The sequence below is a fragment of the Mirounga angustirostris genome, unplaced genomic scaffold (genome assembly GCF_029215605.1).
Source record: "Mirounga angustirostris isolate CCGP_5_RB_7025 unplaced genomic scaffold, mMirAng1.0.hap1 SCAF_7, whole genome shotgun sequence".
Lineage (NCBI taxonomy): Eukaryota > Metazoa > Chordata > Mammalia > Carnivora > Phocidae > Mirounga > Mirounga angustirostris.
This window is the reverse complement of record NW_026991715.1, coordinates 112731157-112755231: the sequence shown is the minus strand read 5'-3', so window position 1 is coordinate 112755231 and position 24075 is coordinate 112731157. Positions and strand designations below refer to the sequence as shown.

Sequence of the window (24075 nt, the reverse complement as noted above, 5' to 3'; positions counted from 1 at the left end):
CAGAAAATGAAAACAAAATTCCAGGCCCAGATATTTTGTTGGCAAATTCTACAAAACAAGGAAGAGATAATACCAAGTCTACACAAACTTTTCCACAATGTAGCAGAGGAGAGAACACTTTCCAACTCATTGTATTATGCCAGAATTACCCTGATAACATAACTATACAAGGTCATTACAAGAAAATAAACTACAGGCCAATATCACTGATAAACACAGATGCAAAAAATCCTCAAAAATAATAGCAAACCAGGGACACCTGTGGGGCTCTGTCGGTTAAGCGTCTGCTTTGACTCAGGTCATGATCCCAGGGTCCTGTGATGGAGTCTTGCATCGGGCTCCCTGCTCAGTGGGGAGACTGTTTCTCCCTCTACCTGCCGCTCTCCCTGCTTGTGCACGCTCTCTCTCTCTGACAAATAAATAAATAAAGTCTTAAAACAATATATTAGCAGACCAAATCCAGCAATACATTAAAAAAAAATCACTCACCACGATCAAGTGGAATTTATTCCAGGGATGCAAGGGTGGTTTGAGTATTTGCAAATCAATCAGTGTGCTACATCACATTAACAAGAGAAAACATAAAAAACAATATGATCATCTCAATAGAATGCAGAAAAGGCATTTGACACAACACAACATCCATTCATGGTAAAACCTCCCAACAAAGTAGGTTTAGAGGGAACATATCTCAACATAATAAAGGCCATATATGAAAAACCCACAGTTAACATCATACTGAATGGTGAAAGCTTTTCCTTTAAGATCAGGAACAAGACAAGGATGTCCACTCTCACTACTTTTATTCAACATAGTACTGGAAGTCCTAGCCACAGCAGTCAGATGAGAAAAAGAAATAAGGGGCATCCAGATCGGTAAGGAAGAAATAAAACTTTCACTATTTGCAGATGGCATGATACCATATATAGAAAACCCTGAAGACTTTACCAAAAAATTACTAGGACTGATAAATGAATTCAGTAAAGTCACAAGATACAAAATTAATGTACAGAAATCTGTTGCATTTCTATACACCACCAATGAAGTAGCAGAAGGAGAAGTTAAGAAAAACAATCCCACTTACAATTGCACCAAAAATAATAAAATACCAGGAATAAAATTAAGTGAGGAGATGAAAGACCTGTACTCCAAAAACTATAAAACACTGATGAAAGAAATTGAAGATGACACAAATGGAAAGGCATTCCATGCTCATGGATTGGAAGAACCAATATTATTAAAATGTCCATACTACCCAAAGCAATCTACAGATTTAATGCAATCCTTATCAGAATACCAACATTTTTTACAGAACTAGAATAAACAATACTAAAATATGTATGGAACCAAAAAAGACCCTGAATAGCAAAAGCAATTTTGGGAAAGAAGAACGAAGCCGGAGGTATCTCAATCCCAGATTTGAAGATGTACTAGGAAGCTGTAGTTATCAAAACAGTATAGTATTGGCACTAAAACAGACACATAGAACAATGAGCAGAATAGAGAGCCAAGAAATAAACCACTTATATGACCAATTAACCTACGACAAAGGAGACAAGAATATGCAATGGGAAAAAGTTTCATCAACAAATGGTGTTGGGAAAACTGGACAGCTACAAGCAAAAGAATGAAACTGGACCACTGGCTTACTCCATACCCAGAAATAAACTCAAAATGGATTAAAGACCTAAATGTGAGACCTGAAACCATAGAAATCCTAGAAGAAAACATAGGTAGTAATTTCTTTGACATTGGTCGTAGAAACAATTTTCTAGATATATCTCCTCAGGCAAGGGAAACAAAAGCAAAACCAAACTATTGGGACAACACCAAAATAAAAGGCTTTTGCACAGCGAAGGAAACCATCATCAAAACAAAAAGGCACCCTACTGAATGGGAGAAGATACTAGCAAATGATATATCCGATAAGGGGTGATGGAACTATGTCTTAATTGTGGTAGTAGTCACATGACTATATACATCTGACAAAAGTAGCACTATAGGGGTGCCCGGCTGGCTCAGTCCAAAGAGCATACAACTCTTAAGCTCCAGGTGTTGAGTTCGAGACCCAACCCGGGTGTAGAGATTACACAAAACAAAACATAAGTAGCACTATAGACTACTCTAAAGAACTGTAGACGAAAAAGGGTGAATTTTACTGTTACTTAAACCTTAACAAAACAAACGGGGACTGAAAGTATAGGGCTGAGAATAGCCAAGGCACTCTTAAAGAAGATGAAAGAGGGGCGCCTGGGTGGCTCAGTTGGTTAAGCGACTGCCTTCGGCTCAGGTCATGATCCTGGAGTCCCGGGATCGAGTCCCGCATCAGGCTCCCTGCTCGGCGGGGAGTCTGCTTCTCCCTCTAACCCCTCCCCCTCTCATGCTCGCTCTCTCTCTCTCATTCTCGCTCTCAAATAAATAAATAAAATCTTAAAAAAAAAAAAGAAGATGAAAGAAATGGAAAGCCTTGTTCTACTACGCATGAGGAAATACTATGAAGTCAGTATGGTTGCGTTTGCTACGGACTCACACACAGATCTCCACATGCAGGCACTTGATAAATGATGGAGATGGCACGGTGAGGTTGCAGGGCGGGGAAGGACAGTCTTCCCAATAGAAGGATCCCAGGTAATTGGTTATTTACATGCTTTTTAAAGTGTATTTCTTCTACAGATATGCTTTGTCCATTTTCCTATTTGTTTTTGTCTTTTGTTGATTTGTTGGGACTATTTCTATTCTGTATTATGTCTATTAACCCTACCATCATATATGTGGAGGTATCTTCCACTAGTCTACCGCTTCTGTTTTTAACCCTCTTTTTTGGTGTCTCCATGTACACAGAATTTTTTACTTTATACGTAGTCAAATCTGTTGGTCTTTTCATTTCTGGCTTCTGGGACTCATGTCTTGCTTAGGCAGGGTGAGCCATTTCTTATCTACAATGCACTTTCATTTCAATGTTCTCATACCCACAGGGACCCTGCGAAGTGCATATTATTTCCACCGGAGAGATAAGAAACGGGAAGGTCAGCGAGGGTAAGTGACTTACCTCGGGTCACCCAGCTACTCTGGGGAAGACTCAGAGCCAGATTTGGGATTCTCAGAGTTTTAAGCCAAGGTCACCACTCCTTGCTCCTGGGGCCATTGGGCCAATACCATCCCTCCAGCCCCTGCTCTGCAGGTCACCTGCACGCCTCCTGCTGTTGGGGACCTATAGCCCATGCTTCCTTACCAGGGAACAGACTGCCTCCCTGGGGCATCTCCTGTCCCTTTTGGTGCTGCATTCTGGAGTCTCAGACAACTTGGCTCTTTGCCTCTCAGTGGGCCTCCCATGATGTGGAGGCAGCCCTGTGCTCCTCAGAGCACCGCATCTCTGGGCTGGGCACACTGGTCCCTTAGCAGCCCTCATCGGGCCTGCTCTGCAAATGCATCTGGTCATCCTCACCCTCATCAGATCTTCAACATATGTGTGGTCAACAACGTGACATTAACTTTTTCAAGTCCAACACATTTGGAGGGAAACCCTTCATGTGGAGACAGAGGTACAAAGGGGTAAAGATGTCGTGGGGGCAAAGAGGACAGAGCATCTGCGAAGCTTTAGAGTGGGCCTCGGAGGAGTCCTCCAGGAGGAAGGGGAATCTAGGAGAAGGACTGGTGTGGGGGGCAGAAGAGGGGGAAAAATCAGGGCCAGCCAGAGGGAGGGAGCAGAGGTGGAAGTAGGAAGGGGTGAGGTCCAGGTGCAAAGAGTCCCTGACAACCCCACCTGGAGCTCAGACTTTATCCTGTTGGCCATGGGCTCTTAATGGGAGCCTCTAGATGGGTACCTCCAAGTATGGTCCGGGGACTCCAGGCTCAGACTCATAGAAGTACCTGTTAAAATGCAGAATCCAAGGCCAGCCCAGGCCAGCTGAATTAGGGGTGAGAGATGGAAACCTGCAGAGGAACCATGCTCCCTAGGGAGTTCTGATGCTCACTCATGGCAGAAGCCACTGCCCTCAGAATCCCACGGATGGTCTCAAGGAAACCAGGGCACCCCTAACATGTCTGTAAAGTCTGCATCTGATCCCGGGATATGGTGCCCAGCTTCCATGCTATTCCCACTAAGTCCCTGACCCAGTCTAGCAGAGACCCCTCTCTGGTGGAGGGTGTGGAGGTAGAGAATGGATGTGGCCTGCGAGGGGGTTGGACGCCACAGTGGCCCTGAGGGGCGGCTTAGGCCACCTCAGCAGAACCTGTCTCTGTCCCCAGCTCAGAAGGTGCTCGCTCTGTCGTTTCTGCCCACCCAGCAAACTCCCATCGCTCCTCACATTCCCTACCTCCAGGAGGCCTCCCTAGCCCTGACTAGGTAAGGTAAGGTACTTACCCTGAGGTAAGTCACTTACCCTCGCTGACCTTCCCTGACAGACAGGCAAGTGTCCTTCCTACGCACCCCAGGCCATTCCAGTGCTTTCCTCACTTGGCAGATGAGGTTTAGCAAAGGTTGATCAGGTGCTTACAACGCGTTCGCAGCATCCCACGCACTCTGAAGTTTTCTCATTGAATCCTCAACCCTAGAGGTAGGCGTTGTTATTATCCCAAAGCTCAGAGAAGTTATGTCACTTTCCCAAGATCACACAGCGAGTAAGGGTATTCCTGCCTCCTGAGCCTACGGTGTCCATGACCATTCTGATCCACCGACTTTAGATATTTGAAGAATGAATGAGTCCATGAATAAATGCTGTGTTCCCAAACTCTGCAAGCAGGACAGTACTCTCCCCTCCTGCGAATATGGCCCCTGGAGGCCTCATATGTTCTGAGTGTGGTTTATGCGTCAGGCACCATGCCAGGCCCTTTGCACATTTATCTTGTTTCATCTTCTCAGCCATGAGTCTGATTCTAGTAATTATTCCCATTTTGCAGATGAGGAAACTAAGGCTCAGGGAGGTTAGGTCACTTGCCCGAGGCCCCAGAGCCGGCAGGTGACACAGCTGGGGTTGGAACCCGGCAGCCTGGCTTCAGAGCTTGTGCTAATGACCGCCACACTGCACAGGGTGTGGTCCCCAGCAGCAAACATGCTGACCGCCACGGGCCATGGGATGGACGTGGCCTGCGGTTCAGGGCAGTGATGCCTGGCGAGGAAGCCGCAGTGATGCAGCTGGGAGGGCGATGAGCAGGAATCCTGGATTGACATCACTCCTTCCTGCAGCAGAGGAACTTTAAAAAGGGTTTGCACGTCAGCCCACGGATTAGGAAATCCCAAAGTAACTGTGTGGGCCGTGTCACACTTCTGCACATACGAAGGGCTTGAAACTCCTCTCCCTGCCTGGCTCCTGACTCCTGGCACTTCCAGACCTCACGGCAGGGACAACTTGGCCCTCCGGATTACTCAACCCCAGCCCCAACCCATGCCCTGGGATCCGGGAAGTTCCCCCATCTTGGAGTGGAGGAGCCCAAGCCAGGAGCCAGGGACCCAGCATAGTTGGCTCCTGATCCTGCTTCGACCCCCGGCCAGAGAGGTCCGACCACCCCTCCCTCTGGGCTCGAGGAGTCACTGGGCTCTAGCATCTGGTGTAGGACACTGTGGGGCACTGTTCCAGCCCAGCAGTGCAGCTCAGCTCCCTTTCTAGCAGGGCGGATAGCTGCCCTATAAGCTGTTCACTACGGGTCTCTCCTCCTCTCCCCGCCCCCCTCCTCCCCTCCTCCGGCACTGCACGCTGGGTTTTCAGCAGCTGAACTCACTTGGCTCCTTCTTACTTACTGCTGGATGTGGCCCTGCCTCTGTCTGGCCTGAGCTCCCCGCCCCACCCTCTCCCCCTGGCCCCGAGTGCACAGCACAAGCACTGTTCTAAGGGGGGGGTTACTGACCGACTCCATGCCGACCCCTCCCCCCGCCCGATGCAAGCTCCCTGGCAGGGCCACTGTGTCTCTGGGTCTCCTGTTCACTCTGCGCTTGGCCCACGCCTGGCAGACGGGGGAGAGCTCAGTGAGGGCTGGGCATAGGAATGAAGGAGGGAGCAGAGCGGGTGGACAAATGGGGAGAGTGGAGGGAGTTCTCCGCTCTCAGAAGCCACTTCCCTGGGTGCTTCACGCACCTGGCCCTGATCTCGGCCCAGGAAGGAGAAAGGTCAGGGCTCTTCCCTGCCAGCAGGGCCCTGGCCATCCTGGTGGGAGGTAACACGAGCACCTAAGTGGCCCTACAATCCTGCAAGGCCGCAGTGCCAGCAGTGATCCATATTGACACGATCCATCATCCGAGTGGGGATCTTTGAGAGCACAAGGGTTGCTATGCATAATTGCACTAACGCAGGGGCACGAAGAGGGATCATTCTCCATCACCCTGCCCACTGGGCACGCCTTTTGTGCCAGTCTCTGCACAGATCATCTCATCTCATCCTTACAACCACCTCTGGGGATAGCTAATCCCATGTCACACATGAGGAAAGACAGGCTCAGAGATGGTAAGCGACCTGCTCAGGGTCACACAGCTGACAAGTGGCAGGACTGCATTTGAATCCAGGAACTTGGCCCCAGAGTCCATATGCTTAACCCTCTGCCTTCAGCAATAGCTGGGGCTCTCAGAAAGGTCAAGGCTAGAGGGGAATGACCTGGGCTTTAGAGGCAGAGAGACCAGGAATCGCATTCCCCACGCCATAGCTGTGTGACCCTAGCCAGGTCCCTGGCCTCTCGAGGCCTCAGTTTCTTCATTGGTGAAGTGGGGGAGGGGTTACTGACTCAGATCCAGTGAGACAATAACCCTTAGTGTACTCAACAAATATTTATCTAGCGTGTACTCTGTGCCTGGCCCTAGGGACACAGTGGTGAACATGGCAGTCATCATCCCCCTCTCTGAAGCTCCCAGCCTGGTGGCAGAGACAGGAGAGGAACCAGGAGCTCAGGGGGTGGTAGGACTTCTGGGGAGCACTGAAGAGGGGAGTCGAAAAGGGGTCTGCCCAAGTTGACCAGGAGTTGGGGGGAGGTACAGGGAGGAGTGGGGAATATTCCAGGAAGGAGAGCCAGCATGGTACAGGCCTGGAGATGAGAGCGTGCCTAGGACATCCAGAAACTGAGGCTGTCTGGGAAGAAAAACCACTTCCTGGTGAGTGATCGGGGAGGCTTCTTGGAGGAGGCAGCTTTGATCTGGGCCTGTTTGCCCTTCAGCCATAGTGGGCTGGGCACCCTCAGTGGTAAGGAGAGCACCAATAAAGGTGCAGAGGTCAGGCTTCTGCACAGCAGAAGAAAGTCAACAAAATGAAACAGCAACCTATCAAAGGAGAGAAAACATCTGCACACCATCTATCTGATAACCTAACTGACAACCAAAATATATAAGGAATTCATATAACTCAACTCAAAAAAAAACAACAACCAAAAAACACATGCACAAAGTATCTGATTTAAAAATGGGCGGAAGTGGGGCGCCTGGCTGGCTCAGTTGGTGGAGCATGCCTCTCTTGATCTCGGAGTCATGAGTTCAGGTCCCACATTGGGTGCAGAGATTACTTAAAAATAAAGTCTTTAAAAAAATGGACAGAAGAACTGAATAGACATTTTTCTAAAGAAGACGTATAAATGGCCAACAGGTACAGGAAAAGATGCTCAACCTCACTATAAGTGAAATGCAAATTAAAATCGCACGAGATATCACCTCACACCTGTCAGGATGGCTAGTATCACGAAGACAAGAGATAGCAAGTGTTGGCGAGGCTGAGGAGAAAAGGAACCCTTACATACAGTTGGAAGATTGGAAAGCTTGTGGTCCCCATGGAGGTAGGCAGGCCTTGGAGGGCAGATGTGGGGGAGGTAGCGGGAGACGTTGGAACCAGGTCAGGGATGGCCTTGAAGACCACGCTAGGGTGCCTAGACTTTGTTTGTTGGGCCATGGGGAGCCACTGAAGGTGTCTGAGCTGAAGAGAGTCAAGATCATGGTATGCTTCAGGATGATCAATCACAAAGAAGAGAAACTCTCAGGCATGGAAGCTTCCACCTTGTCCTTTCAGAAGGGGAACAAGCACCCTTGAGAATTCTGTGATTTTCCAGAAGCTCTGTTACTTCCCCATGTTTGTGACTTTTCTAGTTCCTTGCAGTGATTACCATGAAACCCCAAACCAGAAAGAGGCTATGGAGCTGCCCCACGCCTGTCAGGCAGAGAAGAACCCTAAGAGGGTGTGAGGAGCTGTTGGAGAGGGCAGGCAAGATACCACCGGGGGCCCAGAGAGAAGGGCCAGGGCTAAGCCAGTGGGAGGAAGTCCCAGGGAGACAGTCTGGCTTCTGTGGTATCCCTAAGTCGCTGCTGGATCCGGAGAAGAGCCAGGCCCCTGCCCAGGCTGGGAGCCCTTCATCAGGCCGTGGAGGCAGCCGTAGCAGATTTTATTCTGAGCTGTGGGCCTCTGTCATAGCCCAGAGAAGCCCCGGGACCCCACTCCAAGAAGAGCCCTCCCCCCTCCCCCAGGGTTCCAGGAGCCACACCCTGAGTGGCAGCCAGCAGGCTGATGCCAGGGCCCAGTCTGCTGCTCCCTCCAAGTCTGGGAAATGGCCTTAGAAACTCCCTGAAGAAGGCGGTAGAAGGACACCAGACTGGCAGGCAAGAACCTGCTATGTGTGAGCTTGGGCCAGCACTCGATGGCGCTGAGCCTCAGCTTCCTCCTCGGGAACTGAGCCCTTGGCTTCTCTCCTAGGCTGATTGTGAGCATCACATGGGACCGCTGTCAGGAACAGCAAGGGACTCGGGCAGGGCCCAGGTAATCAGGACGAGCTGGGTTTCCCAACAAGTGGGTGCCCTCTGGATGTGGGCTGGGGGCCAGCCCCCGGGAGCCCTGAATATCAGCGTCACAGGCAAGTTCCTGCCTTGGCGGGTCTTCTCAGCCCTCTGGTCACTCCAGGGAGAAAGTCTCCACTCGGCGCCCTCCGTCTTTAACTCTGTCCTACCCCTTGTTTGTGGCTTTTCTCTACAAACACACGGGGCTCCAGACTTCTTTCAGGAGGTCAGAGTACCTGGCCAGAATTAAATAATGTTGTTTTCATCACTTTTCTGTTCGATTTTCTTAGCTTCTCGGAAGCCTTATGATTTTGCGTATTTTAAAGGCAACTTTTAGACTCCAGTAACATTTTAAATGTTTATTCTATTTACTAAGCAGTTCTGTGTCTAGGAATTTAACCTATGGACACATATACTTACAAAAATGTACAAATACAAATATACTTTACGGGGGCACCTGGGTTACATGTCCGACTTTTAATCTCAGCTCAGGTCTTGTTCTCAGGTCATGAGTTCAAGCCTAGCGTGGAGCCTACTTTAAAAATAAATAAATAAATAAACAAACAAATTTTATGAACAGTGGTCATTCCAGCATAACTGAGAACTTGGAGGACTGGTCAAATAATTTATGGCACAGCTATACTTTAAATTATGTGCAGTTCTCATAATGAACACATTACTATCTACACGTACCACTGACCTGTGAGTGTGCCCGTGATGTGTTCTTAAGAAAAAACAAAAGTTGCAAAATGGTAGTGGTAGTTTTATTTAAAATTGTAATTTACGCAGATAGGTACAGATATAAAACACAAGTATTAGTATAGATGTAAGGCGGGGGAAGCCCCAGAAGGATATAACTAAACTGTTAATAGTGAGAGGTGAATTTTCCATAAGATAAATTCTTACACACAGAGTTGCCGAATGAAGAAAAGACACATTTACTATGTTACTGGAGTCTAAAATACAAAATACACAAAGAAAAGACTTTCTATGTTATATATTTTGAGAATGGATTTTTTTAATACAGGTGTATGTTACATAAATACTTTTATAAAAGTAATTTTTAATTATTATGAAGTTGACCAGACAAATGAAAGAGGCCTTTAGACCGTGTGCCCTATAGCACAGAGGAAGGGCATCAGTGGGGGTTGTGAGCTGTGCATCAGCTGAAGGTTAGGGTCCCACGAGCAATTACTCCTTCCAGTCTTTCCCTCTTTTTCCAGGAACAAGGCCCTTGGCTGTGAATAGGGCAGCGGAAGAATTGTTCAGTCCAAGTGGCTCATCCGTCTGGAAGGAAAATTCCAGCTCACCCGTTCCCTTGGGCCCGCCTGAGTGGCAAGGCTGGGAGGAAGGAGCCAGCAGAGGTGACCTGTGGTTCGCCGCCCCCCGCCCCCCGCCCCCCGGCCGACTCCTGCACGCCCTCCGCTAGCCCTCAGGTTCACTTAGCTCTTTCCTCTTACCCAATCCTTCCCTACTCTGTCTGGGCACCACACAGGTCTGGAGTCTGGAGACAGGGGTTGGGACCCAGGCTTCCCCCGTCCCCAGCTCTGCAACCTTGGCTGAGCACTTTACCTCCCTGAGCGCTGACTTGGGAGTCAGCCGGGATCCTGTCCCTGCTGCCCTGACCAGATGGCCTTGGGCAGGTCACTTCAAAACCTTCCTGAACTGGCTTCACGTGTAATACGGGGAAAGTAGCGGTCCCTGGTTCCTAGGGTTGGTGTGAGGATAAAATGAGAAAATGGGCCAGGACAGGCCTGGCACAGAGTAGCTGTTCAGTGCTCACCGGCTTTTCCTCATCCTTTCTCTCTCTGTGACATCATTAGCTCCATTTACTGCTGGGGAGATTGAGGCCTGATGTGGTGTAATCTAGCCAAGGGCCCCTAAGGAGCAGACCTGAAGTGGAGGGAGCCCAAGTCTCCTGACCTCCAGACAGAGGCTTGTCCCATGAGCAAAGATAATCCCCGTCTGGAATGTGGGTTGTTTACTCTCCTTCTGGGGGCAGATCCAGGGATTGGCTTATTCATCTTCTACCACAGCCAGGAAAGAGTAGGTCACAGGCTCCGGGTGCTCTCTGAAGCCAGGCCCCCCAGGAGGGTGGGCTTTGTGTGGCCAGGCCATGTAGCGGGTGGGGTTTCCCCTGGCATGGTTCGGCTGGCCCTGCGTTGGCGGCTGGGCCTGTGAGTCAGAGCTGCCCACGTCTGCCCGCTGGCAGCCACAGCCCAGGCCCCTGGCGGCAGTCCAGGGAGGCGTGTGGTTCCAAAGAGAGGTGCCTGTGCCCCAGAAGCTAACGGAGATGCCCCTTCCCCCCATCAGAGAGAGCAAGGGATGGCCAAGATCACACAGTGACGTATGATAGATCTTGGGCTGACAGCCGGTTCTACCTTGGGTGACCCCTGCCAAAAGGCCCAAGTGAGGACGTCAGGAAGCCATAGCCTGGGTCTAAGACCCTTGCACTCTGGCCCTTGCCCCCGTTGGCTCTGTTGCCCTGGCCCCATGGTCCGTCAGGCCTGGCCTGGGCTGTGGAGCCTATGGGCAGGATGGAGCCGGCCAGCAGGTACCAGGATGCCTGGCTCATGCCAGCCCCATTCCACTGAGCCGCTGCAGTCGCGAGGGGCCTGGGGCCTGCTGGGTCTGCACCCCGATGCCCGGCCTAGCTAGACTGCGCTCAGAGACACAGCTGGGCCCCGTTCCCTCCCTGGCCTCACCCTGGCCGCTCCCACCTCCCCTCCCCGCCCACCTTCCTCTCTCTCTTCCTCTTCCTTCTCTAGTTGCCCTCTCTCCTCGCTTCTTACTGCTCTCCGGCCCCCATGGGTGCTCTGTCTGTCCTGCTCCTACTTGAGACCCAGCCGCTACTCACCAGGGCCTGGAATCCGGGCTGGAGCGGATGCCTGTCACAAGCCACACCAGCCTCCCTCTGGCCCACGGGCAGAATGGAGGGGAGGGCAGGGGGTGTCCCAGCTTACCAGCCAAAGCCAAAGCACATGGTGGGGTGGGGGGTGCGCAGGAGGAGCTCAGGCTTCTCAACAGGAGCCTGTGAACGGTCCGGCCTGTCCCAGAGCCAGGCACCGCAGAGCCGGAAGGGCCTTTCCATTTCACACCTTGGGAAGCCAAAGCCCAAGGTCCAGGCCGTCCAGATGCTAGCAGTGGTGGAGGGAGTGTGCGAACCCCATTTTACAGATGGAACTGAGACTCCCAAGCTGAAGGACCCTGTGTGGGGACACTGTGGCTAGGGCTCAGCCCCATCTGCCCCACTCCACTCCTGCCACCTCCCAGGCACAGGGCCTAAACCCGCGAGAGACCACGAAGTCCATGAGTGAGAAGCACCAGGTTTAATATTAAAATCTTTCTCTTAAAAAAAAAAAAAGTACACAGATAGGAAAATTTGATGGCATATAAAATAGCACTTCTGCTGTATAAATGTGAGTTAATGTGAGTCCTAAAAATACTTGTAAACCTAGGTGATTACATCTTTGGTACCGTAGTGAGAACCTCCTCCCTCTCCTGGCCCGGCAGAGGGGGCTCGTGCCCACTTCCGGCTCTCCTCCTGCCAGGAGTCTTGGCCATGGCCCTCGCTCCCCTGGCACCCCCGCTGCTCACCTAGCCGGGGTGTGGTTGGCAGAGAGAGTGCAGCAAGCGGGCCTGGGCAGTGATGCCCTCAGGGACCAGGCAGCTACTGGGTGAGAAGGCAACCCCCAAAGTACCCACCTCTTGCACCCCTCTCAGGTTCCCTACAAAGGCTTCTTGTACTTTCTGGGGGCCCCCAGGAGCCCTCACTGTCCATGATGTCTGTGGCACAGACTTGGACAGCAGGTGCTAGAGAGCAGACTGCACAAGGGTGTCTGATCTGCCCCCTCTGCCTCCTTTGCTCAGGATGGCTCCAGAGGTCATTGGTGGGTCTGAGAGGGCCCCGTGGTCTTCCCATGGGGCAGCTGCTGGGGGCTTTCCAAGACACTGGCTGTCACTCCGAGTCAAGATCTGTGCAGCTGGCCTTCTGGGACTTGCTTGGGGGTCTGGGGAAGGGGCATAGTTCTGAATGCCCAGAGTGTGATGCATGGTCCGGAATCTCCCCAGACCCCAGCTGACCCCTAGGACGGAGGTTTGGAGTGTTTGGCTTTGCTTCATCTGGGCAAGTGTGCCACCCCCTGCAATGTTCGAGAACGTTAGTGCCGACAGGGCACCAGAAGTCAGCGAGTCCATCTTGCTCATTTTTCAACAGGGCAAACAGGCCTGGAGACGGTGCGGAATTCCTCCAAGGTCCCATATCAGGTCCAAAGTGCATCTTGATCCACACACGTGGACATTTCTCGCAGGCACATCCACACGCTCATCACAGATGTGGGGCCCGCCTGGCCCTGGAGACTCTGGTGGGTGGAGTAAGACCGGCGGTGATAAGGAAGAAGACCCCAGCACTTATGGGGCCAGGCAGACATGGACACGGGCACTTGTATGGGGAGGTGTGTCCCAAGTGCCTGGGACAGGGGCTGTGGGCCAGAGTGTCCTGGACTTGGCTCAGCCCCCAGCATGAAGCGTGGATGGCCCCAGACCAGCTCGGGCCTGGGAAAGTGGAGACTGGCATCAAGGAGAGGTGGCTTCTGGATGAACATCACTGTCCGAGGCCAGGCCCCTGCTCAGCCAGGAGCCAGGGATGCCAGGGTCCCTTCCCCAGCTCTTAGGTGGATGAAAGTGCGAGGAGAAAGCTACAGCTTCTTGAGGAGTAGCTGGCTGAACAGAAGAACATTAATTCATACCTCCTGAACCCCGAGAATCTCTCTAGGGATTCCGACCTCCCCACCTGTCAGCCGGGGAGACAGAAGCCCAGATTCTGCGTCACCGGGCCCTGCGCTCCCATCCTACAGATGGAGAAACTAAGTGTCCCGGGAGAACCCTGGCTCCCATCACAGGGCCTCCCCAGAGGCAGAGGGCTGGTCGTGACCCCTGCAGCAGCCCTAAGGCAGCCCCAGCGGCTGGGGTGCCACATGCCAGGGACAAAAGCTTTCTAGAAAGTGGCGGCTGATGGGAGGCCAGGCCAGGCCAGGAGGCGCTAGGTGCTGGGAGGTAGAGGGGGAGCTTCAGGTGGGGCAGGGTGGGGCCAGCCCCCTACAGGAAGCTGTCTTCTGCCTCAGCCCGATGCCCAGGGCAGCTCGAGTCCAGTGGTGGCTCCAGCTCCGGCTCCACCTGGGGTTCGGGCTCCTCTTGGGGCTCCAGGGGGCTGTCACAGGAGATGGTAGAGGACGTGTTCGCTTCGTTCAGGGTGGAGCTAGAAGGAGAAGGTGAGTGAGTGAGGGGCTGGCAGGGAGCCACGGTGAGATAGCAGCCATCAAGGGCTTTCTGAGTGTTCAAGCGTGCCCCCCGCGCCTCACACCCTCGAGTTCCTCTAAGCCCTGTAAAGACCACACAGGGCGGGCGTGGCCTCTCGGACCGGCGATGGCAGCGGCCTGCAGCTCAGTGAGACTTCCAGCAGCAGATCCAGCCGGCTCCGGAGCCCGTTTCTCACTTGTCAGCACCTCCGTGCCTGGCACTCCGGAAGGCGCTTGCCATCTCACGGAAGCCACCGACAAGCCCCACATGGATGGGTGTTACTGTTTTCATTTTAGACAGGACAAAACGGAGGCTCGGGGCGCGGGGGTGGCTTGTGTGAGGGCACCGGACAGGCCGGCGGTCCCCCCTCAAGCTGTCTGAGCTCTGAGCTGAACTCCTCCGCCCGCTGGCTACCTGGAGCCTGGCAACCTGTGCTCCTAAGGAAGGCGGAGGGGGCCTTCTAGTTCTCGGGGGTGCTCCCAGTGCCCGTGCGGAGACGGAGGCTCGCAGAGACGGGGCCTGGCCGGGCCTCACGGCAGCTGGGGCCACAGCTGGAGCTGGAACCCTGCCTGCGGCTGCTGCCACTCCACCACAGAGTGGATCTGGTTGGAGGGGGGGGCGTCTGGCCTCATGGAGGGGGGACGACTCTCCTTGCCAGCTGAGGGAAGGTCCTGTCTGAAGGTGAAGTCCAGGCAAAGGCTGGGCCTTCCTCCAACCCTCACCCACTGTAACTTCACCACATCCCAAAGGCAAAAAAAAAAAAGCACGAATCTCCTTCCCAGTCAGAATTCTGGCCCCAACTCCTGTGGGCACCAGGCCTCCTACGACCACGCCTGGCTCCCGGGGGCCCTGAGGACGTGATGCTGGAGAACAGAGCACAGGCCAGGGCTGGCGATGACCCCAGAGTAATACACAGGGGGCTGGGGATGCTGATTAGATTTCCTACTTCTCCTTAGGGCCTGGATAAGGCCTAGGGAGAGGAGCGGAGAGATGGCCTATGGGGGCCACATTCCAGGAAACAGCTCCCTTGCAAGTAAGTCCCAGTCTTTCTGTCTCTCACCAGCCTGCCCTTTCCCCCTGAGGTCATCAGAAGTCAAATGAGTTCAGTTCTCCCTTCTGCTCACTGGCAGGAATCAATACTCACCCCAGGTAACTGACTTCTAAGGCAAGCCTGGCGGCATGAAGACACAGACAGAAAGACACACACACACACATACACACTGCACACTATTGCCTTGGGCCTCAGGCCACAGTGACTACCTGGCAAGGCTGGGAGAACTCTCCAGTGGGCCCTCATCAGCAACTTCAGGTTTGGGGTCAGGCAGGGGGATGATATAGTCGTTGTCACCCTCGTTGGGCTGCACAGCCGTGTAGAGCACAGAGCTGGTGTCCAGGGGGGATCGGAGGCCATGGAAGCCAGGCAAGCGGGCTTGGGACCGAAGGACGGCTGGGTGGTCGCTCCTCAGAAACTCCTCATCCACCTGCTGGTACTTCTGCTCCACGGGGAGGGAGAGCCGGAGAAACAGGGAGGGTCAGACCAGAAATGCCCGTGGGGATAATCTACCATTAGACCCTGACCTGGCCCCTCCTGCCTTGTGTGAATTAGGCAACTGGTGCTCGGAGCAGAAGGGGAATTGCCCAAAGCCACACACAGCTGGGCGGCTCTCCCAGCTGGCATCGCACAAGACCAGGTGAGCTCGGGGCCACCCAGGGAGGGGACAGTCAGCAGACTAGTGCCCGTGACCCTAGCACTTCCCCTACTTCAGAGTAGACAGGTGCGGGCTCTCACCTTGCCTCAGCCTCCTGCAGTGCGGCCTCAGTTTCCCTAGCTGCTAAATGGTGACAACCCAGTCTATCTCACTGGGTGCTGAGCTGTGACCGAACGTGGCTGGGAGTGTGGTTAGGAACGGGTCAGGGGAAAGGGGACGTGCGTCACCCCTCCCTGTAACTCCCTCTGGTGGACAGGCCGGGTTTTAAGGCCCTACTGGCTCCATTTGCCTTGACTGAGCCTGCAACAGGCTCAAATGGTCAGGCCCTTAGCAGACAGGTAGCCTGAGGCTGTTCAGACTTCTGAAGGAGCCCCAGGCCTTGGCATGGGTGTAAAGGCATGAGGAGGGACGCAGGATGAAGGGGGCTGTGGGCATCGGCTTCCACACAGGATTTCATTTCAAAAAACGCTGTGCTGCTAAAATAAATTCAACTCACAGCTCCAGCCCATCCCTTACTAGTACCAGCAGGGAAACTGAGGCCCAAGCAGGTACAAGGTGGTCCCTCAAATACCAGCATGACACACAGAGCCTTGTACCCAGTGTCTGATTTCTGGGCCAGAACTCTCTGTTTTGCTGCCTCAGCATACCTTTTTGTACCCCTCGCCCAGCAGCCTCTCGAGAAGCAGCACCAGCTGGGAGAAAGGAGGCCGGATCTCAAACTTCTCTTCCCAGCACTTCTGCATGATCTCATAACTGGGGAGAGGCAGAGAGAGGGTCAGGGTCTCTGGCTCGAGGTCTGCTGCCTCCCAGAACCAGGTGAGCAACGAAGGGAGTTGGGGAGGACAGGTGGAGAGGGACTGTTTTTCCTGTTCCCTGAGGAGGCCCTCCCCCCATTGGTGGTTCCATGCGGCGGGCCACCTTGTTGAGCACATGACCCAGGTCTGGCTGGTAGGAGTTTTCATGGCTCTCAGTTCAATGGCTGGCTCTGGATGGGCACGTGACGCCAGCTGAGCCCTTGACAGTCAGCTCGGGGCCTTTTGCCCAAACCATGGTGAAAGCAGTGAGCACGTAGCCATTTGGCCTGAAAACGCGGCCAGCACGGAGGAAAGCAGGGCCAGGTAGAACCGGATTCCTGATGACAGCCTCTGAACACCGAGATCCAGCTATACTGAGGTTTTTCTACATCTCTGGACTAATCTATCTTTGTCTTAAGCCAGTTAAGTTGGATATCTACTGTTTGCACCCAAAAAATCCTCCCAAATGCTCCACTCACATCTCATCGGAGGCGTGGGCAGGCTGGGCCATGCGGTATCCCCGCTTGATGGCATTATAGAACTGCTCATTCATGGGTAGCTCTGGGTAAGGGGTGCCACCTGCAGAGAGCAGAGACAAGAGATATACAGGCTCAGAGGTGTAGAAGAATGGCAGGTGCCCTATTCTATGGGACAGAGAGAGGCACACCAGCCCTAGAATGGACGAGGGTACAGCGGCCTTGGCACTGAGAAATGTGAGCCCCCTTTAGAGGCTCGGGACAGAGACTGCAACCCTCCCCAGAAACAGAGGACCAGAGAACACCAGAATCAAGTAGGCTTTCTGATGTCGCTTCCAAACCCATCCATAATCAGCTGGGGAAGTAAAGAGACCCAGAGAGGAAAGGGACTTGCCAAGGTCACATAGCAGTGAGAAAGCCCCAGAGAGTGGTGACTTGAACCAGAGCCCTGCCCCCTGCCCCAGAGCCTGTCCCCACAGCCCCACCAGGCTGGAGGTATGAGTGGTTAGGGTGGAGGCTGCGCTGTGCCCCTGAGGGCTAGGGGGAAAGGAAGCATACCCAGGGTGAAGATCTCCCAGAGTAGGATCCCGAAGGACCACACGTCGCTCAGGGTGGTATAGAGGCTGTTGAAGATGCTCTCAGGAGCCATCCACTTCAGAGGCAGGAAGGTCTATGGAAGGGCAGGACGGTACGAAGTACAAGGAGGGCCAAACCCCACTCTGCACCTGGCAATTCCTGCTCCAGCCCCTGGCTCCCCGGGCCCTGAGAGCCCGCTCCTACAGGCGAGCAGATCCCACAGCCATCCCCAGTACTGGCCAGAGGACCGGAAGGCCAAATTTCTTTACCCACAGCTGATGACATGGAGCTCTTATCCCTGAGCAAGAGCCCCAGGGTCTGCAGCTCCTCTTCCTGACCCCAGTAGAGACCTCTGGCTTGGTAGAGAGCAGGAGAGCCAGAGACACGCCAAGGTACCACCCAGCTGTGACCTGGCCACCTTCGATCTCTGGGGTCTAGAGTCCCTCCAGCTCTGGGATTCACTGTCCCCTTGTGGAAAGTGGGAACATGAGTGGCAGGCAGGATGGTCACATTTAACCAAATACACATTTGACTTATTCCGTTTCCACCCTTCCCAGGACCCATTACAGCTGGTCCTGTCATGACCGGTGAATCTGAGCCCTGGGCTCACCCTCATACCCTTAGCATCTCCACCCCACTCCGCACAGCTGGTGGCTTCCCTTCCTGGGCCTGCACACATGGCTAGGCAGGCCAAGCCTGTCACCACTGGACAGGGCAGGTCACAGGGAGCTCCGTCCTGATCTCCCTTGTGCCACAGCCATGCTGACCGGGAGAGAACTTGTTCCCAGGGTCAGAGACACACAGGATCAGGCAAGGTACTCACGCTGCCTTTGGAGATATAGTTTGAGTCTCGCATGATGTCACGAGCCAGGCCGAAGTCACAAATCTTGACCAGCTTGCCCTCACAGATGAGCACATTTCTGGCTGCCAGATCTCGGTGGACACACTGGTTTGGGGGGGATGGGAGCTGAGGCCTTGGAGGCAGTTGTGGGGAAAGACCTGCCTGTCAAGGGCTTTGGGGAAAATGTATGACCACACAGGTGTGAGAGGCCACACAGGTGAGAGGGGCCACATGGTGAGGGCGTTCACTGTCCTCACCCACCAGAGGGGACGTCACTGCCATATGGAGCTGTGTACTTGGAGGACCCTGGCTGGCTGGGTGGCCCACCTCCCCATGACCCTAACTGCCCACTGTGACCACACGTACGTTCTTGGAGGCCAGGAACTCCATGCCATTGGCCACCTGGTAGCTGAAGCCCACGAGATCTGTGTAGCTAAGCACTGGGGACTCGTTGATCAGAGTTACCCGACAGGTCCTCTCGGGAGCTAGGGGAGAACAGAAGTTCACCGACCATCTTGTGTCTCCACATGGCCCACAGAACCCCTGCCCTTTTGGTCTTGGAGGCTGACGGTCCAATACAGGTGGCTACTGATCCTCCAAGTCCCCCACAAAAGGAAAACAATTTCCAAACACCTAATGTAAACCTCTCCTACCTCATCAGTGCTCTCGTTGGCCGGAGAAGCCTTTGGCGTTAGCCCCGGGCCACCTGTATGGAGCCTGACCCACTTGGCTTCTCAGGGACTGGGTCAGCCTGCGGCCTCCTCTGTGCCCATGCCCCAGGAGGCCAAGGAGTCCCCCAACCCCAACTCTTCCCACTCTGGATCCAGAAACAGAGGTTAATGCTGGGGCTCCATCACAGAGCAGCTTTGTGCAGATGGTTAACCTCAGTTTCTGCATCTATGAAACAGGGACAAGGCCACCTTCCTCCCAGGGTTGTTGCCAGCCAGGGCATACGAAAGGCTTTGATAGGAATGCACGACGGCAGAGGGGTGGGGGCTGTGCCTAGGTGAGGACCCTGGGCGCACCCACCGGTGGGAACATAGTTGTCATAAGGGGCCATGTAGCTGGAGGACTCGATGTCTGCATATTTGACGCCTCCTTTCATGTCCAGCATGGGCACGTAGTCCACCGACTCATCCTTGCTCATGTCCATGTAGCCACCGTCGCTCTCCCCGGGCAGAGACACGTGGCTGGGGGAGAGAGGAACATCACAGAAGGAGGGCCCACGGGCTTTCCTTTGGCTTCCCTTCCTGCCCCTGCTCACCCCTAGGCCCCACAAGGCCCTGTCACTCATGGCTTTCCTCTCTCTTTCCACCACCCATCTTCCTCCAGCCTGTCACAACTGGAATGACCACGCAGTGAGCCCTTCCAACCAGCCCATGGGGCGCTAAGCTGGGCAGCGGGGTGCTGGAGGACACAGGTCCCAGGGCATGTCCTCAGGGAGCTCACGCCTAGGCGGGATCACAGCATCCCACAGAAGGGCAGGGAGCACGGCGCCTTTCTAGGGAGCACAGCCTTTCCATCTGGCTGTGATGCCCTGTGAGGGCCCAGCCACAGCCCAGAGTGGGCAAGGAGTTGCCCCAAGGCCTCTGCCTGCAGCGCCAGCTCCCTGGAGCGCTACGGGGTCACGTAAGCCCGTGTCTCCGGAGGCCAACCAAAGACCGCAGGAAATCGGTCCGATGCCGGGGAGGACGGGGTGAGTTCGCATGTCTTTCGGCGACAGACCCACGCCCTGGCTCCTAAACTGTCTCTGCCCGGCCTGGCTTCAGCTTCCGCGCCGGGCGGGGAGGGCGTGCGCAGGTTCTCCCCGGGGCCCCCCGAAGCCTCCTGCGGTACCTGGGCAGCGGGAGCCCGCTGGGCAGGGCGTTGCTGTAGAGCTCGGCGCCGGGCGGGTGGCGCTTGTCGGAGCCACGCTGCAGGAAGGTATGCTTGTTGCGGTGCAGGTAGTCCACCAGGTCCCCGTACTGGCAGTACTCGGTGATGATGTAGATGGGTCCTGTGGGGGGACAGGCTCAGGCACGGCCCCTTCCAGGGGGCGGGGGCACACACCTGCCGTCAGGGTCCCGAGGCTAATGACGGGCTGCGCCTTGGAAAGGCAGTTTGGGAAGACGGCCAAGAGGCTTTGGCCCTGGGCAAACCCCGGTTCTTTTCCTGCCTCTGTGACCACGAGCGAGATACTTCTCGCGGAGCTTTACTTTCCGCATCTGTTAAATGGGGCTAATCCTAGCCACCTCCCTGAGCGTTCGTAAGATAATGCTTTTGTCAGCTCGGCCCGGGGCCTGGCATGTAGCAAGGACACGGCGGCAGATACCACCGATCGGTCTTCAGACTGAAGCTCAGGCTGGAGCCCAGTATATAAAGCAAATAAAAGCAACCATTTATTATCAGGTTACCGTTTCAATCCAAATACAGTACATTTACTTGAAGTCAATCCGTGGGAACTTGAAGATACTAATGAAAACAAACATTTTGAAATGGGTGGGATCTTGCGGACATAAATTGGCCTATGTGTGCAATTCACTTCTGTATTTTATTTTGGTTGCACAATACTGAGGAAAATCCCAAATCTCACAATAAGCAGCTGCAAACAATGATAACACTTCTTTTTTTTTTTTTTTTTTTATGGCCTAACTTACAATCAGAGCTTCAAAAATACACACTAGCTGGAGAGACTTCATTCTATGATCTGAATGAAAGCAGCTCCCAGTCAGCATGCTGGTGGTCTCCAAGTGTAGGGATAGAACTCACCTCACAGGGGCTGGGATTTATGCATTTGTAGAAGGTGTTCTGAAAATTTTAAAAAGTCAGAAGACCCCTGGGTTTGGAAACGGCCGACCTGAGGAGTCCTTAGGCCTTGAAGGTGTCGTGATTCCATGAGTTTGTAAATCCCACCCCCATCTGGGTCTGTGAAGTGAGGGCACCAGACAGGGTGGGTGTAGACCCTCCAGCTGGAGAGTCTTGTTGTCCGTGGACTGAGGAGGGGGTGGGGAGGGGCCAGGCTTGGGCTGCTGGCACTTTCCAGAATCCTCTGGGGGAGTGGTTTTGGTACCTCCTTTCGTGCAGGCCCCCAGCAAGTTGACCACGTTCAGATGGGGCCCGAGGTGACTCATGATCTTCAGCTCTGACATGAGGGCTTGCTTCTCGCTGCTGCGGGCTGTGGCTGAGGGAGAAGATGGGGCCTCAGGCCTGCCCTGTCACTCAGCCCCAAGGAGGCTGTTGTGCTCCACACCCTACTGTAAGACCCAGATGGCCTGGGGCGGTGAGGACCCATGAGTAGGGGGAGGAGAAAGAGGATGGGAGGAAGGTCAGGGAGGGAAGGAGGTGCCCGGAAGGGGGGCAGGGTGAGGAAACGTCTTAGCCAAAGCAGAGTCTGGAGTGGTGCTGGCCTCCAGGTGACTACATTGCTTGTGCAAATCAGAACCAGGGAGGGCCTGAATGTGTGGGCAGGGGGCAGGGGGGACGTGGGGGCCCAGATGTGAGGGAGGGGCAGGCTCCCAGGACTCACATTTCAGCATCTTGACCGCCACTTTCATCGTGGCCTGCGAATGGCTCAGGCCGTGAGCTGTGGCCTCCACCACCTGCCCAAAGGCCCCAGAGCCGAGGGTGCGTCCTGGGGTAGAGACGATCCCTCAGCTCCTGGCCCACCAGGAAACGGCATCGCCTGCTCTCTCGGAGGTCAATCCCCCAAGCTAACCTGGACTTAAGGTGTTCCCCTCAAGGAGTCTCCCACAGTGTTTTGCAGCCCTTCCTGGTGTCTCATCTAAGTCCTGCCTGCTTTCTGGTCCATCTTTAGTCCCTGGAAGCCTTCCTCCCATCCCAAAAGGGAGCTCAGCTCCTCTGCACGCCTCAGCCTTCCCAGCTAGACTAAGCACAGGCCTGACATGCAGCCTGTCCTCGATTAATACTCCCCCTCTTGCCACGAAGGGGCCCTATCTCACATAGTCATAGGATCATAGGACCTCAGTGCTGAACCCTCCCTGGGGGATCATCTTGCCCCATGTATGGAGGGGGGCACTGAGGGCCAGAGAAGGCAAGACAGCAGCCCTAGTTCTCAAAGCTAGTCATGGCAAGGCTGGATCACACCTCAGTCTTCCCACCCGCCACCAGGCCCCAGACCGCCACACGAGGACTCCCTGGACTGACCAAGCACAAGCTGGTCCCGTGGCAGCTCCCACGTGGAGTCGTAGGGCAATTGCATAGGGTCCACGTAGATGTACTCATGGCCATCGGAGCTCACGGATTCAATCACCTTCCATCGGATCTCATAACGTGGCTTCTGCAAAACCAACACCAGGGATGGATCATCAGAGGAGGTCTGGGCTTTGGGGTCCACTAGCCCACAGCCCCTTATGGAACAGATGGAGCAGGAGACCGTGAGGCCCAGAGAGGGGCAGAGGCATATTTGAAGTCACACAGCAAGTTACGGATAAAGCTTCATGGGCTCAGTGAGAACAGGTGCCAAGAGGCCCCAGCTTGGCAGTGGCTAAGGAGCAGCTAATAGCCAAGGGCCTGGCTCAACAGGACCAGCTTGCCAGCTTCTCCCAGAGCCCTGGCTGCTTCCAGATGGGAGTAGAGATCCTGCAGTCGTGGGAAGTGACACAAGCTAGGGGCACTCAGCTAGATGTGGACAGCCCCTCCCCATGCTGGGTCACTTGCAGTGGGAATCTCAGAAAGATGTAAGCTTACAATGCTGAAATCATAGGATGTTGGGATCACAGGATTGGAATCTTAGAATGACAGAATCATGGGTGCTGCAATCCTAACTTAGGAATCTTAAAATGTTGGGATTGCAGAATGGTGAAGCCTCAGAACAGAACATTGAAATTACACGTTAATAGGATTAGAATGCATTTCAGTAGAAGCCTGGGAGTCTCTGGGGGTGAGAGTTGTAAGAATCCTGGAGCTCATGTAGTCCACCCAGAAAGTGCTTTGCCCTATGGCTGGGAGGGGCAGGGCTGATGTCCAAGCAAGACCCAGGAGGGCAGAGCAGAGACAAGGGACCCTGGCTGTCCTGGACCAGGCCCGAGATGGCCCTTGCTGCTGGGGGTGGAGGTAGCTCCATGTCGTTTTACACCTGCACTCTGTGCTGGGCTGGGACGTGACCAGATCCTGCAACATTCAAGGGCAGCTGGGGGCTCCATGTAAAAAAAAAAAATAGTGTGCCAGTCTGCACCCACTAGGCAAGGGTGGGAGGTTACCTTCTGCCAGAGCATGATGAGGATGATGAGGGAGATGACTGTGAGGACCACCAAGGCCAGGATGGCCGAGATCACCACCACCTTGAAGGGCAGAGCTGGAGGCAGAGACAAAGAGCTGGCCATAAGCAAATGGGGAGCTTGGCAGCTCCCTGGCAGTCCTCCCGTCCCCCCACCGCTGGTACGGCAAATCCTCTCTACTGTCCTGCCTGGAAGGGAAGCCCCCCTCCACCAACCATGGCCTGTGATGTCAGACTCTCAGCCCCTCCCTCAGGGCCACACCTCCCATAAGAACCTATATGCCCCTCAGTTACAACGGCGCTCAGCTCTCTCTGGGCCCCCATATGCCTTCAGCCCTTGCAGGGCTCAGTCAGGCCTGTGTGCCGTGGCTCCAGATTGGATGTCAGCTGCTGACTGCCTGGGCTGCCCTCGCCCCTGAATCTATGCCCTCG

At 54.2% G+C, this 24075-nt stretch overlaps 1 protein-coding gene across 4 annotated transcripts in view; it reads right to left on the bottom strand.

Annotated features, from left to right (window-relative positions):
- Window positions 1-12044: 12044 nt before the first annotated feature.
- PDGFRB (platelet derived growth factor receptor beta) overlaps window positions 12045-24075 on the bottom strand; it is a 36392-nt gene continuing 24361 nt past the window's right edge. For all 4 annotated transcript variants that reach the window (XM_054513958.2, XM_045902866.3, XM_064596672.1 and 1 more), the window contains 13 exons: window positions 23627-23721; window positions 22572-22704; window positions 21934-22038; window positions 21478-21588; window positions 20265-20424; window positions 19458-19618; window positions 18795-18913; window positions 18411-18533; window positions 17570-17681; window positions 17015-17114; window positions 16389-16494; window positions 15293-15525; window positions 12045-13991 (listed from right to left, as the gene is read on the bottom strand). In XM_054513958.2, coding sequence (XP_054369933.1) covers window positions 13832-13991; window positions 15293-15525; window positions 16389-16494; window positions 17015-17114; window positions 17570-17681; window positions 18411-18533; window positions 18795-18913; window positions 19458-19618; window positions 20265-20424; window positions 21478-21588; window positions 21934-22038; window positions 22572-22704; window positions 23627-23721 — 1718 coding nt within the window. In that variant the 3' untranslated portion in view covers window positions 12045-13831. The remainder of the gene's footprint in view (window positions 13992-15292; window positions 15526-16388; window positions 16495-17014; window positions 17115-17569; window positions 17682-18410; window positions 18534-18794; window positions 18914-19457; window positions 19619-20264; window positions 20425-21477; window positions 21589-21933; window positions 22039-22571; window positions 22705-23626; window positions 23722-24075) is intronic.